This window comes from Haliotis rufescens, unplaced genomic scaffold, assembly GCF_023055435.1.
Source record: "Haliotis rufescens isolate VD_foot unplaced genomic scaffold, xgHalRufe1.0.p SCAF_19, whole genome shotgun sequence".
In the NCBI taxonomy this organism is placed as follows: domain Eukaryota; kingdom Metazoa; phylum Mollusca; class Gastropoda; order Lepetellida; family Haliotidae; genus Haliotis; species Haliotis rufescens.
In genome coordinates this window covers 17444766-17463353 of record NW_025963879.1, presented here as the reverse complement: position 1 = coordinate 17463353, position 18588 = coordinate 17444766, and the positions used below count along the sequence as shown (strand labels likewise).

The following is an 18588-nucleotide window of genomic DNA, read 5'->3' as shown; positions in this document are numbered from 1 at the left end:
CCGGGTACCCACTGTAGGTCTCAGGAGATGTCTCAAAATGCCCGATTGGGAACAGCGTAGCATAGCCCTGGCAAAACGTATTTAGATACAATGTCATGTATTAAACAATCTGGTCATTCATACACTGAAGTTGAATTAAGTTATATCTTTATTCAACCATATGAAAAATAAAAAGGAATGGGTGCATAGTCAGAAAGAAATGCGAACATTAGTGACTTGTAGTGTAACCATAGAGTTCTGGATAATTTTTGTCATTAAACAATATGTCACGTTATTAACCACGGGTCCGGGTAGTCCTGTGGGTACCCGGGCCCTTGTCAGTACCCACCCGATCCGGGTACCCGAGTTACCCGTCTTAGCCCTACCACAACCATAGGTTTCTGGTGTGCCCAAGGGACGCAACTCTGCACAGCGAATCGCGGCGCCTTAGACGACTGGGCCACCCGTGCCCCCACCGTCCTAAAGAACCAAGTTATGAACACTTCCGGTTTAAATACTCATGCCATTAGGAAAACACGTGTCCAATGCAAGACAACTTTAGGACAACAGAAGGTCCAGTGCCTCTGTTTTACAACGTTGTGGAAAGGTTGTGGGGAACGTTACCTTTTACGTTGCAACATACGGTTAAGTAACATCGTATTTCAACCACTGGTTTGTTTGTTTGTTTAACGCCGCACACAGCAATATTCCAGCTATATGACGGCGGTCTGTAAATAATCAAGTCTTGACCAGACAATCCAGTGGTTCACATTATGAGCATCGATCCACGCAATTGGGATACAATGACATGCTTCAACCAAGCCACCGAGAATGAACACCCGATCCCGTTAGTCGCCTCTTACGACAAGCATAGTCGCCTTTTTACGGCAAGCGCAAGTTGCTGAAGACCTATTCTATCACGGATCTTAATATACGGTTGTATGTACTTTTGAAAAGAAAATAAATATTGTGAGATCATTATTTACAATGGAAATCCAGTCCTGGGTATGAATTTATACTTTTTCAAGCCTAAAACATATCTCTCCAGTGGCGGTCCCTCATTTTCTCCAATAGCGTTAAGCAATATTGGTTTGGTTTTGGTTTGTTGTTTAACGCCGCACTCAGCAATAATCCAGCTATATAACGGCGGTCTGTAAATAATCAAGTCTGGACCAGACAATCCAGTGATTAATATCATGAGCATCGATCCACGTAATTGGGATCGATGACATGCATCAACCAAGTCAGCGAGCCTGACCACCCGATCCCGTTAGTCGCCTTTTACGACAAGAATAGTCACCTTTTACGGCAAGCATGGGTTGTAAGCATTATTGGTCACGGAGTGTAGTTGGATGGGTGACCATGCTCGGATGCTTCCTTCTTGAGAGTTTCTAGGGCTCAATCCTGTCTCACACTGAAGCACATGTAGCACATGTTGTGTCTCCTTAGACAAGTGACTGTTCGAAATGTGTCTTCGTTCACCCAGCAGTGAGTGGGTACCCGGAAGGGTGAGATGGTAGTGTAACTGTTTACCTTACAGACATCGTAAATTGTATACTCCCCAGGGAGATGACAATAAATCATCGTGCGCACACTGATCCATGGACCGGAGTAGAAATGTAGCGCTTTAAGCATGCTTTGGGGTGTGGATTTGGCGCATTATATACATGCACATTATTAAAATGTACATTAAAAAGGTGCATCTCCGTAGAATCTTCAGGTAACTTCGCTCAGTAATATTCAGATACCAAAATACCTGAGTGAGTGAGAATGGTTTTACGCCGCTTTTAGCAATATTCCAGCAATATCACGGCGGGGGACACCAGAAATGAGCTTCACACATTGTACCCATGTCGGGAATCGAACCCGGGTATTCGGCGTGACGAGCGAACGCTTTAACCATTAGGCTACCCGACCGGCCCTTATTATTCTGAAGGAAATGAGAACGAGGCATTTGTATTATTTCTGCGTTTTATATAATGACATCAGTGAATAAATGTCATGAAAAGTGTAGGGTGTAAGGAAAAGTTATACAAGTATTTCTATCAAACATATGCTACATTTGCGAAAACTGTTTACATGCTTAATGGTTAATCGGAGAATGCTTCATTTGTGCTTATTTGTTTAATGTGACTTTAAACTTTAAACAATGTGTTTAGGAATCTGTCATAATTAATTTTTAAATGGTTCAGTATATTTATTTATGATGTTTGTTGTTGTTTTGTTTTTTTAATCAGCACTCAGCAATATTCAAACTATATGACGGCGATCTTGCGTAACTCTGAAGTGAGGCGTAAATTGACCATTGTGTATCTCTGTTCGCATATATCAGAAACATATACCTATATATGGCATTGTCGCGTTGTCGCCCTTACAAAAACAAGCAAGAACTATCAAAATTAACCAAGCGCGAAAATGCGTCATTTTGATCATTTATCGTATTGTCGTGTTGTCCATTGTCGCGCTTTTAATATATCTTTTTTCCAGTGCGACAACGCGACCTTTTTCAAGGTCATCGAAATGTTGCTTGTCGCATTGTCGAGCTTTGGTTATTTTTATGGTATTTGCTTGCTTTTGTAAGGGTGTTGTCTGCCCTTGGATGGGCGGGGCAGATATTCCTAGATCCCAGATTGTACGCAACAGGACAACAACTGGGCCAAACTCGTCATGTGGTGACTCTCCTTTAAGTGACTTTGTTCGAAATAGATTTCTGTTCGTACAGCATAGTGCCAGACAGGAGACGAAAATGTGAATGTTAAGCTTCTACTTGGATTGTATACTCCCCAGGAAGCTGAGAAATAGATTTCTGTTCGTACAGCATAGTGCCAGACAGGAGACGAAAATGGGAATGTTAAGCTTCTACTTGGATTGTATACTCCCCAGGAAGCTGAGAAATAGATTTCTGTTCGTACAGCATAGTGCCAGACAGGAGACGAAAATGGGAATGTTAAGCTTCTACTTGGATTGTATACTCCCCAGGAAGCTGAGAAATAGATTTCTGTTCGTACAGCATAGTGCCAGACAGGAGACGAAAATGTGAATGTTAAGCTTCTACTTGGATTGTATACTCCCCAGGAAGCTGAGAAATAGATTTCTGTTCGTACAGCATAGTGCCAGACAGGAGACGAAAATGGGAATGTTAAGCTTCTACTTGGATTGTATACTCCCCAGGAAGCTGAGAAATAGATTTCTGTTCGTACAGCATAGTGCCAGACAGGAGACGAAAATGGGAATGTTAAGCTTCTACTTGGATTGTATACTCCCCAGGAAGCTGAGAAATAGATTTCTGTTCGTACAGCATAGTGCCAGACAGGAGACGAAAATGGGAATGTTAAGCTTCTACTTGGATTGTATACTCCCCAGGAAGCTGAGAAATAGATTTCTGTTCGTACAGCATAGTGCCAGACAGGAGACGAAAATGGGAATGTTAAGCTTCTACTTGGATTGTATACTCCCCAGGAAGCTGAGAAATAGATTTCTGTTCGTACAGCATAGTGCCAGACAGGAGACGAAAATGGGAATGTTAAGCTTCTACTTGGATTGTATACTCCCCAGGAAGCTGAGAAATAGATTTCTGTTCGTACAGCATAGTGCCAGACAGGAGACGGAAATGTGAATGTTAAGCTTCTATATGGATTGTATACTCCCCAGGAAGCTGAGAAATAGATTTCTGTTCGTACAGCATAGTGCCAGACAGGAGACGAAAATGTGAATGTTAAGCTTCTACTTGGATTGTATACTCCCCAGGAAGCTGAGAAATAGATTTCTGTTCGTACAGCATAGTGCCAGACAGGAGACGAAAATGGGAATGTTAAGCTTCTACTTGGATTGTATACTCCCCAGGAAGCTGAGAAATAGATTTCTGTTCGTACAGCATAGGGCCAGACAGGAGACGAAAATGTGAATGTTAAGCTTCTACTTGGATTGTATACTCCCCAGGAAGCTGAGAAATAGATTTCTGTTCGTACAGCATAGTGCCAGACAGGAGACGAAAATGTGAATGTTAAGCTTCTACTTGGATTGTATACTCCCCAGGAAGCTGAGAAATAGATTTCTGTTCGTACAGCATAGTGCCAGACAGGAGACGAAAATGGGAATGTTAAGCTTCTACTTGGATTGTATACTCCCCAGGAAGCTGAGAAATAGATTTCTGTTCGTACAGCATAGTGCCAGACAGGAGACGAAAATGGGAATGTTAAGCTTCTACTTGGATTGTATACTCCCCAGGAAGCTGAGAAATAGATTTCTGTTCGTACAGCATAGTGCCAGACAGGAGACGAAAATGGGAATGTTAAGCTTCTACTTGGATTGTATACTCCCCAGGAAGCTGAGAAATAGATTTCTGTTCGTACAGCATAGTGCCAGACAGGAGACGAAAATGTGAATGTTAAGCTTCTACTTGGATTGTATACTCCCCAGGAAGCTGAGAAATAGATTTCTGTTCGTACAGCATAGTGCCAGACAGGAGACGAAAATGGGAATGTTAAGCTTCTACTTGGATTGTATATTCCCCAGGAAGCTGAGAAATAGATTTCTGTTCGTACAGCATAGTGCCAGACAGGAGACGAAAATGTGAATGTTAAGCTTCTACTTGGATTGTATACTCCCCAGGAAGCTGAGAAATAGATTTCTGTTCGTACAGCATAGTGCCAGACAGGAGACGAAAATGGGAATGTTAAGCTTCTACTTGGATTGTATACTCCCCAGGAAGCTGAGAAATAGATTTCTGTTCGTACAGCATAGTGCCAGACAGGAGACGAAAATGGGAATGTTAAGCTTCTACTTGGATTGTATACTCCCCAGGAAGCTGAGAAATAGATTTCTGTTCGTACAGCATAGTGCCAGACAGGAGACGGAAATGTGAATGTTAAGCTTCTATATGGATTGTATACTCCCCAGGAAGCTGAGAAATAGATTTCTGTTCGTACAGCATAGTGCCAGACAGGAGACGAAAATGTGAATGTTAAGCTTCTACTTGGATTGTATACTCCCCAGGAAGCTGAGAAATAGATTTCTGTTCGTACAGCATAGTGCCAGACAGGAGACGAAAATGTGAATGTTAAGCTTCTACTTGGATTGTATACTCCCCAGGAAGCTGAGAAATAGATTTCTGTTCGTACAGCATAGGGCCAGACAGGAGACGAAAATGTGAATGTTAAGCTTCTACTTGGATTGTATACTCCCCAGGAAGCTGAGAAATAGATTTCTGTTCGTACAGCATAGTGCCAGACAGGAGACGAAAATGTGAATGTTAAGCTTCTACTTGGATTGTATACTCCCCAGGAAGCTGAGAAATAGATTTCTGTTCGTACAGCATAGTGCCAGACAGGAGACGAAAATGTGAATGTTAAGCTTCTACTTTGGATTGTATACTCCCCAGGAAGCTGAGAAAGAAATTCGAATGTACACTGATCCAATGAGCGGGTTGATAATGGTGCGCTTTCAGCATCCAGCATGGACAAGCGCAATATAAATGGCTATTAATATAACAGTGAAGGTAAAAGAAACACTTTGTTTTTTGTCTTTTGCATATTTAATTAATTAACGAGTGATTATGTCATATAATTCACACAAAATGGACTAAATGGCTATAGAACAAAAGTAACAAATGGTATTTCTTTTCAAACACAAACAAATATTCTAACCTTAATTATGACATACTTTTACAACACGATGTGCGCGACACGTGACATATCACTGCCTCCGTGGTCTTGGGGTAAAGCGTCTGCCCGCAGAGAGAAGTTAGAGGTTCCATATCCCGGCCGCGTCATCCCAATAGACGTATAAAAGGTGGTACTTGTTGTTACCCTGCCTGGCGCTCGACATTAAGGAGACAAAAACGAGGACTGGTCGGCTCGGAGTCAGTATACTGTGTCTGAGTGGGGTAGCACGAAAAACCCGGCATAAATCAGTCACAGAGATCCTCTCCTCTCCTCTCCTCTCCTCTCCTCTCCTCTCCTCTCCTCTCCTCTCCTCTCCTCACCTCACCTCACCTCACCTCACCACAGAGCACGTCAATGTATACGACAACATCATCTCCCCTAGTGTCTACACAAACACTGCAGTTACATATGGTGAGCGCCATGTGATACAAGAAGATCATGCATATCTTTACTTTTCGCCAAGTCCAGCGGTGTCCTCCCCGCCATATCCCTGGCATTGATGTCTATCCTGTTCTGTGTGAGAATATACGACGCCACCTCCGAGTGCCCTCTACGACAGACCCCATGAAGGATGGTGCTGCCTTCGGTATCGACGAGTGACAAATCGGCTCCTTCACTCACCAGTAGCTTAACCACTTCAACACTCCCCGCTTCGGCTGCATTCATCACCGGTGTCCTGCCGTGGTACCCTCTACAGTTGATGTCTACAATGTCCTGTGAGATGAAATATTTCACTGTCTCCTCATCTGCTCCAACGCAAGCATGATGGAGGATGGTGTCACCGTTGGCATCAATGACTGATGCATTAGCCCCAATCCTCACCAGAAACTCTATCATGTCTTGCATCCCTTTCCGTTGTGCCGCATTCATCAATGGTGTCAGCCCAAGGGGACCTCTATAGTTGATATTAGCCCGGTCCCGAGACACGATTTGTCTTACATTGTCTAGAGTCCCATACTTGCAAGCCTTGAGCAGTTTGACGTCCTCTCTTCGAAATCGTCGGGAGTGTCTCCGTGGCGCTACAACAGAACAGCTAATAGCGACTGACTAATCACAGGGCCAGGTGGGATACTTTGTAATAACAGCTAATAGCGACTGACTGATCACAGCACCAGGTGGGATACTTTGTAAAAACAGCTAATAGCGACTTACTGATCACAGGGCCAGGTGGGATACTTTGTAAAAACAGCTAATAGCGACTGACTGATCACAGCACCAGGTGGGATACTTTGTAAACACAGCTAATAGCGACTGACTGATCACAGCACCAGCTGGGATACTTTGTAAACACAGCTAATAGCGACTGACTGATCACAGCACCAGCTGGGATACTTTGTAATAACAGCTAATAGCGACTGACTGATCACAGGGCCAGGTTGGATACTTTGTAAAAACAGCTAATAGCGACTGACTAATCACAGGGCCAGGCTGGATACTTTGTAAAAACAGCTAATAGCGACTGACTGATCACAGCACCAGGTGGGATACTTTGTAAAAACAGCTTAAAAGCGACTGACTGATCACAGGGCCAGGTGGGATACTTTGTAAAAACAGCTAATAGCGACTGACTGATCACAGGGCCAGGTGGGATACTTTGTAAAAACAGCTAATAGCGACTGACTAATCACAGGGCCAGGTGGGATACTTTGTAAAAACAGCTAATAGCGACTGACTGATCACAGCACCAGCACGGATACTTTGTAAAAACAGCTAATAGCGACTGACTGATCACAGGGCAAGGTGGGATACTTTGTAAAAACAGCTAATAGCGACTGACTGATCACAGGGCCAGGTTGGATACTTTGTAAAAACAGCTAATAGCGACTGACTAATCACAGGGCCAGGTGGGATACTTTGTAAAAACAGCTAATAGCGACTGACTGATCAGAGCACCAGGTGGGATACTTTGTAAAAACAGCTAATAGCGACTGACTGATCACAAGGCCAGGTGGGATACTTTGTAAAAACAGCTAATAGCGACTGACTGATCACAGCACCAGCTGGGATACTTTGTAAAAACAGCTAATAGCGACTGACTGATCAGAGGGCCAGGTTGGATACTTTGTAAAAACAGCTAATAGCGACTGACTGATCACAGGGCCAGGTGGGATACTTTGTAAAAACAGCTAATAGCGACTGACTGATCACAGCTCCAGCTGGGATACTTTGTAAACACAGCTAATAGCGACTGACTGATCACAGCACCAGCTGGGATACTTTGTAAACACAGCTAATAGCGACTGACTGATCACAGCACCAGCTGGGATACTTTGTAAAAACAGCTAATAGCGACTGACTGATCACAGGGCCAGGTTGGATACGTTGTAAAAACAGCTATTAGCGACTGACTGATCACAGCACCAGGTGGGATACATTGTAAAAACAGCTAATAGCTACTGACTGATCACAGCACCAGGTGGGATACTTTGTAAAAACAGCTTAAAAGCGACTGACTGATCACAGGGCCAGGTGGGATACTTTGTAAAAACAGCTAATAGCGACTGACTGATCACAGGGCCAGGTTGGATACTTTGTAAAAACAGCTAATAGCGACTGACTAATCACAGGGCCAGGTGGGATACTTTGTAAAAACAGCTAATAGCGACTGACTGATCACAGCACCAGGTGGGATACTTTGTAAAAACAGCTAATAGCGACTGACTGATCACAGGGCAAGGTGGGATACTTTGTAAAAACAGCTAATAGCGACTGACTGATCACAGGGCCAGGTTGGATACTTTGTAAACACAGCTAATAGCGACTGACTAATCACAGGGCCAGGTGGGATACTTTGTAAAAACAGCTAATAGCGACTGACTGATCACAGCACCAGGTGGGATACTTTGTAAAAACAGCTAATAGCGACTGACTGATCACAGGGCCAGGTGGGATACTTTGTAAAAACAGCTAATAGCGACTGACTAATCACAGCACCAGGTGGGATACTTTGTAAAAACAGCTAATAGCGACTGACTGATCAGAGGGCCAGGTTGGATACTTTGTAAAAACAGCTAATAGCGACTGACTGATCACAGGGCCAGGTGGGATACTTTGTAAAAACAGCTAATAGCGACTGACTAATCACAGGGCCAGGTGGGATACTTTGTAAAAACAGCTAATAGCGACTGACTGATCACAGCACCAGGTGGGATACTTTGTAAAAACAGCTAATAGCGACTGACTGATCACAGGGCAAGGTGGGATACTTTGTAAAAACAGCTAATAGCGACTGACTGATCACAGGGCCAGGTTGGATACTTTGTAAACACAGCTAATAGCGACTGACTGATCACAGCACAAGGTGGGATACTTTGTAAAAACAGCTAATAGCGACTGACTGATCACAAGGCCAGGTGGGATACTTTGTAAAAACAGCTAATAGCGACTGACTGATCACAGCACCAGGTGGGATACTTTGTAAAAACAGCTAATAGCGACTGACTGATCACAGCACCAGGTGGGATACTTTGTAAAAACAGCTAATAGCGACTGACTGATCACAGCACCAGGTGGGATACTTTGTAAAAACAGCTAATAGCGACTGACTGATCAGAGGGCCAGGTTGGATACTTTGTAAAAACAGCTAATAGCGACTGACTGAGCACAGGGCCAGGTGGGATACTTTGTAAAAACAGCTAATAGCGACTGACTGATCACAGCACCAGCTGGGATACTTTGTAAACACAGCTAATAGCGACTGACTGATCACAGCACCAGCACGGATACTTTGTAAACACAGCTAATAGCGACTGACTGATCACAGCACCAGCTGGGATACTTTGTAAAAACAGCTAATAGCGACTGACTGATCACAAGGCCAGGTGGGATACTTTGTAAAAACAGCTAATAGCGACTGACTGATCACAGGGCCAGGTTGGATACTTTGTAAAAACAGCTATTAGCGACTGACTGATCACAGCACCAGGTGGGATACTTTGTAAAAACAGCTAATAGCTACTGACTGATCACAGCACCAGGTGGGATACTTTGTAAAAACAGCTAATAGCGACTGACTGATCACAAGGCCAGGTGGGATACTTTGTAAAAACAGCTAATAGCGACTGACTGATCAAAGCGCCAGCTGGGATACTTTCAACTTTCGAATAACCTTTCGTCATTCCAGTTGTTTAAATCAGTTGAAAGATAATCGAACAAAAAACGGACGTATAACAATGGCGCAGGTTGATCTGCAAGTATTGTTTCAACCACACCACCCCTGAGGGATGGAGACGGGTAGAAACCACATGAAGATCAACCTTGTACAATTCTCTCACTGAGACGCTTTCCTCCCACATAAAGCTGACACTCCGTGATATAACTGGAATACTGTTAAAAGCGGCGTTAAACCCAACTCACTCACTCACTCTCTGAGACACTTACCTTTTAGACAGGAAGCTTTTCCATATTTATTTTCAAAACATTGGTAATACGGATGGCATTGTTTGGATGCACAGGATCCGGCCCCGATCTGTTGACACCAATAAATAGAAGAAGAAGAACAACAACAACAACAACAACAACAACAATAATAATAATAATAATAATAATTGATTTGTAAAGCGCCTAATATCCATCGACAGTTGCTCACTGGCGCTGTGACAAAGTTAAAATATATGATTTAATCAGGTTCCATATCCCGGCCGCGTCATCCCAATAGACGTATAAAAGGTGGTACTTGTTGTTACCCTGCCTGGCGCTCGACATTAAGGAGACAAAAACGAGGACTGGTCGGCTCGGAGTCAGTATACTGTGTCTGAGTGGGGTAGCACGAAAAACCCGGCATAAATCAGTCACAGAGATCCTCTCCTCTCCTCTCCTCTCCTCTCCTCTCCTCTCCTCTCCTCTCCTCTCCTCTCCTCACCTCACCTCACCTCACCTCACCACAGAGCACGTCAATGTATACGACAACATCATCTCCCCTAGTGTCTACACAAACACTGCAGTTACATATGGTGAGCGCCATGTGATACAAGAAGATCATGCATATCTTTACTTTTCGCCAAGTCCAGCGGTGTCCTCCCCGCCATATCCCTGGCATTGATGTCTATCCTGTTCTGTGTGAGAATATACGACGCCACCTCCGAGTGCCCTCTACGACAGACCCCATGAAGGATGGTGCTGCCTTCGGTATCGACGAGTGACAAATCGGCTCCTTCACTCACCAGTAGCTTAACCACTTCAACACTCCCCGCTTCGGCTGCATTCATCACCGGTGTCCTGCCGTGGTACCCTCTACAGTTGATGTCTACAATGTCCTGTGAGATGAAATATTTCACTGTCTCCTCATCTGCTCCAACGCAAGCATGATGGAGGATGGTGTCACCGTTGGCATCAATGACTGATGCATTAGCCCCAATCCTCACCAGAAACTCTATCATGTCTTGCATCCCTTTCCGTTGTGCCGCATTCATCAATGGTGTCAGCCCAAGGGGACCTCTATAGTTGATATTAGCCCGGTCCCGAGACACGATTTGTCTTACATTGTCTAGAGTCCCATACTTGCAAGCCTTGAGCAGTTTGACGTCCTCTCTTCGAAATCGTCGGGAGTGTCTCCGTGGCGCTACAACAGAACAGCTAATAGCGACTGACTAATCACAGGGCCAGGTGGGATACTTTGTAATAACAGCTAATAGCGACTGACTGATCACAGCACCAGGTGGGATACTTTGTAAAAACAGCTAATAGCGACTTACTGATCACAGGGCCAGGTGGGATACTTTGTAAAAACAGCTAATAGCGACTGACTGATCACAGCACCAGGTGGGATACTTTGTAAACACAGCTAATAGCGACTGACTGATCACAGCACCAGCTGGGATACTTTGTAAACACAGCTAATAGCGACTGACTGATCACAGCACCAGGTGGGATACTTTGTAATAACAGCTAATAGCGACTGACTGATCACAGGGCCAGGTTGGATACTTTGTAAACACAGCTAATAGCGACTGACTAATCACAGGGCCAGGCTGGATACTTTGTAAAAACAGCTAATAGCGACTGACTGATCACAGCACCAGGTGGGATACTTTGTAAAAACAGCTTAAAAGCGACTGACTGATCACAGGGCCAGGTGGGATACTTTGTAAAAACAGCTAATAGCGACTGACTGATCACAGGGCCAGGTGGGATACTTTGTAAAAACAGCTAATAGCGACTGACTAATCACAGGGCCAGGTGGGATACTTTGTAAAAACAGCTAATAGCGACTGACTGATCACAGCACCAGGTGGGATACTTTGTAAAAACAGCTAATAGCGACTGACTGATCACAGGGCAAGGTGGGATACTTTGTAAAAACAGCTAATAGCGACTGACTGATCACAGGGCCAGGTTGGATACTTTGTAAAAACAGCTAATAGCGACTGACTAATCACAGGGCCAGGTGGGATACTTTGTAAAAACAGCTAATAGCGACTGACTGATCACAGCACCAGGTGGGATACTTTGTAAAAACAGCTAATAGCGACTGACTGATCACAAGGCCAGGTGGGATACTTTGTAAAAACAGCTAATAGCGACTGACTGATCACAGCACCAGGTGGGATACTTTGTAAAAACAGCTAATAGCGACTGACTGATCAGAGGGCCAGGTTGGATACTTTGTAAAAACAGCTAATAGCGACTGACTGATCACAGGGCCAGGTGGGATACTTTGTAAAAACAGCTAATAGCGACTGACTGATCACAGCTCCAGCTGGGATACTTTGTAAACACAGCTAATAGCGACTGACTGATCACAGCACCAGCTGGGATACTTTGTAAACACAGCTAATAGCGACTGACTGATCACAGCACCAGCTGGGATACTTTGTAAAAACAGCTAATAGCGACTGACTGATCACAGGGCCAGGTTGGATACGTTGTAAAAACAGCTATTAGCGACTGACTGATCACAGCACCAGGTGGGATACATTGTAAAAACAGCTAATAGCTACTGACTGATCACAGCACCAGGTGGGATACTTTGTAAAAACAGCTTAAAAGCGACTGACTGATCACAGGGCCAGGTGGGATACTTTGTAAAAACAGCTAATAGCGACTGACTGATCACAGGGCCAGGTTGGATACTTTGTAAAAACAGCTAATAGCGACTGACTAATCACAGGGCCAGGTGGGATACTTTGTAAAAACAGCTAATAGCGACTGACTGATCACAGCACCAGGTGGGATACTTTGTAAAAACAGCTAATAGCGACTGACTGATCACAGGGCAAGGTGGGATACTTTGTAAAAACAGCTAATAGCGACTGACTGATCACAGGGCCAGGTTGGATACTTTGTAAACACAGCTAATAGCGACTGACTAATCACAGGGCCAGGTGGGATACTTTGTAAAAACAGCTAATAGCGACTGACTGATCACAGCACCAGGTGGGATACTTTGTAAAAACAGCTAATAGCGACTGACTGATCACAGGGCCAGGTGGGATACTTTGTAAAAACAGCTAATAGCGACTGACTGATCACAGCACCAGGTGGGATACTTTGTAAAAACAGCTAATAGCGACTGACTGATCAGAGGGCCAGGTTGGATACTTTGTAAAAACAGCTAATAGCGACTGACTGATCACAGGGCCAGGTGGGATACTTTGTAAAAACAGCTAATAGCGACTGACTAATCACAGGGCCAGGTGGGATACTTTGTAAAAACAGCTAATAGCGACTGACTGATCACAGCACCAGGTGGGATACTTTGTAAAAACAGCTAATAGCGACTGACTGATCACAGGGCAAGGTGGGATACTTTGTAAAAACAGCTAATAGCGACTGACTGATCACAGGGCCAGGTTGGATACTTTGTAAACACAGCTAATAGCGACTGACTAATCACAGGGCCAGGTGGGATACTTTGTAAAAACAGCTAATAGCGACTGACTGATCACAGCACCAGGTGGGATACTTTGTAAAAACAGCTAATAGCGACTGACTGATCACAAGGCCAGGTGGGATACTTTGTAAAAACAGCTAATAGCGACTGACTGATCACAGCACCAGGTGGGATACTTTGTAAACACAGCTAATAGCGACTGACTGATCACAGCTCCAGCTGGGATACTTTGTAAACACAGCTAATAGCGACTGACTGATCACAGCACCAGGTGGGATACTTTGTAAAAACAGCTAATAGCGACTGACTGATCACAGCTCCAGCTGGGATACTTTGTAAACACAGCTAATAGCGACTGACTGATCACAGCACCAGCTGGGATACTTTGTAAACACAGCTAATAGCGACTGACTGATCACAGCACCAGGTGGGATACTTTGTAATAACAGCTAATAGCGACTGACTGATCACAGGGCCAGGTTGGATACTTTGTAAAAACAGCTAATAGCGACTGACTAATCACAGGGCCAGGCTGGATACTTTGTAAAAACAGCTAATAGCGACTGACTGATCACAGCACCAGGTGGGATACTTTGTAAAAACAGCTTAAAAGCGACTGACTGATCACAGGGCCAGGTGGGATACTTTGTAAAAACAGCTAATAGCGACTGACTGATCACAGGGCCAGGTGGGATACTTTGTAAAAACAGCTAATAGCGACTGACTAATCACAGGGCCAGGTGGGATACTTTGTAAAAACAGCTAATAGCGACTGACTGATCACAGCACCAGGTGGGATACTTTGTAAAAACAGCTAATAGCGACTGACTGATCACAGGGCAAGGTGGGATACTTTGTAAAAACAGCTAATAGCGACTGACTGATCAGAGGGCCAGGTTGGATACTTTGTAAAAACAGCTAATAGCGACTGACTGATCACAGGGCCAGGTGGGATACTTTGTAAAAACAGCTAATAGCGACTGACTGATCACAGCACCAGCTGGGATACTTTGTAAACACAGCTAATAGCGACTGACTGATCACAGCACCAGCACGGATACTTTGTAAACACAGCTAATAGCGACTGACTGATCACAGCACCAGCTGGGATACTTTGTAAAAACAGCTAATAGCGACTGACTGATCACAAGGCCAGGTGGGATACTTTGTAAAAACAGCTAATAGCGACTGACTGATCACAGGGCCAGGTTGGATACTTTGTAAAAACAGCTATTAGCGACTGACTGATCACAGCACCAGGTGGGATACTTTGTAAAAACAGCTAATAGCTACTGACTGATCACAGCACCAGGTGGGATACTTTGTAAAAACAGCTAATAGCGACTGACTGATCACAAGGCCAGGTGGGATACTTTGTAAAAACAGCTAATAGCGACTGACTGATCAAAGCGCCAGCTGGGATACTTTCAACTTTCGAATAACCTTTCGTCATTCCAGTTGTTTAAATCAGTTGAAAGATAATCGAACAAAAAACGGACGTATAACAATGGCGCAGGTTGATCTGCAAGTATTGTTTCAACCACACCACCCCTGAGGGATGGAGACGGGTAGAAACCACATGAAGATCAACCTTGTACAATTCTCTCACTGAGACGCTTTCCTCCCACATGAAGCTGACACTCCGTGATATAACTGGAATACTGTTAAAAGCGGCGTTAAACCCAACTCACTCACTCACTCTCTGAGACACTTACCTTTTAGACAGGAAGCTTTTCCATATTTATTTTCAAAACATTGGTAATACGGATGGCATTGTTTGGATGCACAGGATCCGGCCCCGATCTGTTGACACCAATAAATAGAAGAAGAAGAAGAAGAACAACAACAACAACAACAACAACAATAATAATAATAATAATAATAATTGATTTGTAAAGCGCCTAATATCCATCGACAGTTGCTCACTGGCGCTGTGACAAAGTTAAAATATATGATTTAATCAAGCCCAAATATTTAGCTTATGATAAATGAGAACAAGTTTTCAGTCATAATGCTTTTAGAACTTATCGTTAATGTTACTTAAAGAAACATTTTACTGATAACATATATATGCTCGTAAACTTCGATCTAATCAAATTGTACTGGAATTTGTATTGTTTGTTTATTTGTTGTTTAACACCGCACGCAGCAATATTCCAGCTATATTGCGGCGGTCGAGTCAGGACCAGATATCACACAATTGGGAACCGATGACATTATCCACCAATTGAACGAGCCTGACATCCCGAGCCTGTTAGTCGCCTCTTACGACAAGCATAGTCGCTTTTTGAGAGGTATTCGGTGCAGTACATGTTATTCTAGGTAAGATTAACTCACACCCATATGACCCACATGACGTACTCCGACATGAGTCTTAGAAAGAACACTGGATCCGCCTGCCCTCTCAACCTTCTTTGATTCATCATCTAATCGACGACAGGTTTCAATTTCAGGAATGATATCGAAATTGGAACTGAAGCAATGTTCATCACATCTAACTTGGCACAACTTCATGCCGGTGTTCCTGATAGTGATAGAACCGAACGTCATTTTCTCAGTCGTTTGAAGTCCACATTTCCCTGCGGTGCACGTGGAAAGTTCCAACATGAAGTACACACTTGCTGTTAAAGTCAGGCGTAGAGTACGGCATTTACTTGAACACAGCGACCGCATGTTGAAGTCTTTACAGGAGCAACTGATCCACACAATGCTGACAGAGACGACTTTCAGCACCAAGGTCCAGAGACGTAGCAGCTGACAAGACGGGGCGGACACTTATATGTTCAGGGAGGGGCACAGGTAGGCCGATGCCCACTTGAAGCAGTTCTGGAAACGTCATGTGACATTTCAGTCATTGCATTGGTGACAAAGATCAATATACTGTATCCAATATCATCCCATCATCCCATCATCCCAACAGTCCAATCCCGATACCATCATCCCCAAAAGTACCATCACGTAAAGATGCTTAAAGGGCAATTAAAGTTAAAATGATTGCGATTTTCTCGCGAATATCAATTTTCCTAGATCCATCAAGTCAATTTCCGAGTCCAAAAAAGTCATAACATTCGCAGAAAGTATTTAAATGTCAAAGTGAAATTGCTGAAACCACACGCTCCGTAATCGGTTTTCAAAACAAACAGACCGCCTCCGTGGTCTAGTGGTAGAGCGTCCGCCCGGAGAGCGGAAGGTCCGGGGTTCGATCCCCGGGCGCGTCATACCAAAAGATGTTAAAAGATGGTACTTTTTGTTACCCTGTCTGGCGCTCGGCATGAAGGGGCTAAAACAAGGACTGGTCGGCTCGGAGTCAATATACTGTGTCTGAGTGGGGTATTCTTGTTAAACTGCGGCATGGTATCTCAGTGGGCTAGCACTATAAATCGGCATCAGTCCGGACTAGTACAAGCAGCCACACACACACACACGTGCTTGCACGTCGCTATATAAGTGCAATAATCTTGGACGGGACGTAAAATCAAACCTATTTGGGGGAGTGGCCTAAAGCTACCGGCGCAATCAATTTGCTGACAAATGTTTTAACTGGTTGATGTGTAAACTTGGTTGAGGCTTGGTCAGGAAACGGTCAGCCGCAACTCAAACATCAGTCAAGAGAGAAAAATCTTAAAAAGTAGCTATTTCTATTAATCCTACAAACTAAAGATCCTAAACACATCCTGTAAGTACATTCCTTCCAACAGTCCGACCCCTTTCCCACCATCATCCTAACAACCCCATCCCTTTACCAACATCATCCTAACAGTCCCACCCCCTTTACCACCATCATCCTAAACGTCCAACCCTGTTAACACCATCATCCTAACAGTCCCATCCCCTTTACCACCATCATCCTAACAGTCCCACCCCTTTACGACCATCATCCAAACAGTCCCACCCCTTTCCCACCATCATCCCAACAGCCCCACCCCTTTGTCACTATCATCCACTGAGTCCAACCCCCTTTACCACCATCATCCCAACAGTCCCACCCCTTTACCACCATCATTCCAACAGTCCCACCCCTTTACCACCATCATCCCAACAGTCCCATCCCTTTACCACCATCATTCCAACAGTCCCACCCCTTTACCACCATCATCCCAACAGTCCCATCCCTTTACCACCATCATCCCAACAGTCCCACCCCTTTACAACCATCAGCTGAACAGTCCCACCACTTTACCACCATCATCCTAAAAGTCCAGACCCCTTTACCACCATCATCCCAACAGTCCCACACCTTTACCACCTTCATCCTGACAGTCCAACCACTTTACCACCATCATCCCAACAGTCCCACCCCTTTACCACCATCATTCCAACAGTCCAACCCCTTTACCACCATCATTCCAACAGTCCAACCCCTTTACCACCATCATCCCAACAGTCCCACCCCTTTACCACCATCATCACAACAGTCCCATCCCTTTACCACCATCATCCCAACAGTCCCGACCACTTTACCACCATCATCCCAACAGTCCCATCCCTTTACCACCATCATTCCAACAGTCCCAACCCTTAACCACCATCATCCCAACAGTCCCACCCCTTAACCACCATCATCCAAACAGTCCCACCACTTTACCACAATCATCCTAAAAGTCCCGAACCCTTTACCACCATCATTCCAACAGTCCCACCCCTTTACCACCTTCATTCCAACAGTCCCGACCACTTTACCACCATCATCCCAACAGTCCCACCCCTTTACCACCATCATTCGAACAGTCCCACCCCTTTACCACCATCATCCCAACAGTCCCACCCCTTTACCACCATCATCCCAACAGTCCCACCACATTACAACCATCATCCCAACAGCCCCACCCCTTTACCACCATCATCCCAACAGTCCCATCCCTTTACCACCATCATTCCAACAGTCCCACCCCTTTACAACCATCATCCCAACAGTCCCACCCCTTAACCACCATCATCCCAACAGTCCCACCCCTTTACAACCATCATCCCAACAGTCCCACCCCTTAACCACCATCATCCCAACAGTCCCACCCCTTTACAACCATCATTCCAACAGTCCCACCCCTTAACCACCATCATCCCAACAGTCCCACCCCTTTACAACCATCATCCCAACAGTCCCACCCCTTAACC

General features: G+C 44.6%; 1 protein-coding gene across 1 annotated transcript; it reads right to left on the bottom strand.

Annotated features, from left to right (window-relative positions):
- Positions 1 to 6044: 6044 nt before the first annotated feature.
- LOC124137620 (ankyrin repeat, PH and SEC7 domain containing protein secG-like) lies at positions 6045 to 16146 on the bottom strand. Its single transcript, XM_048399154.1, has 3 exons — positions 15966 to 16146; positions 10636 to 11202; positions 6045 to 6661 (listed from the first exon to the last, which is right to left on the bottom strand). Exons 1-3 carry the CDS (start codon positions 16144 to 16146, stop codon positions 6045 to 6047), a joined length of 1365 nt encoding a protein of 454 aa, XP_048255111.1.
- Between the last annotated feature and the right edge of the window lie 2442 nt (positions 16147 to 18588).

Excerpts from the sequence above, each read along its gene's own strand:
- LOC124137620 (XM_048399154.1), bottom strand. The coding sequence starts at position 16,146 with ATGCGGTCGCTGTGTTCAAGTAAATGCCGTACTCTACGCCTGACTTTA. Across the intron at positions 11,203-15,965 it reads GAAGTTGTGCCAAGTTAGAT|CGCCACGGAGACACTCCCGA; the intron begins GTGATGAACATT and ends GTTCTGTTGTAG. Across the intron at positions 6,662-10,635 it reads ACCGCTGGACTTGGCGAAAA|CGCCACGGAGACACTCCCGA; the intron begins GTAAAGATATGC and ends GTTCTGTTGTAG.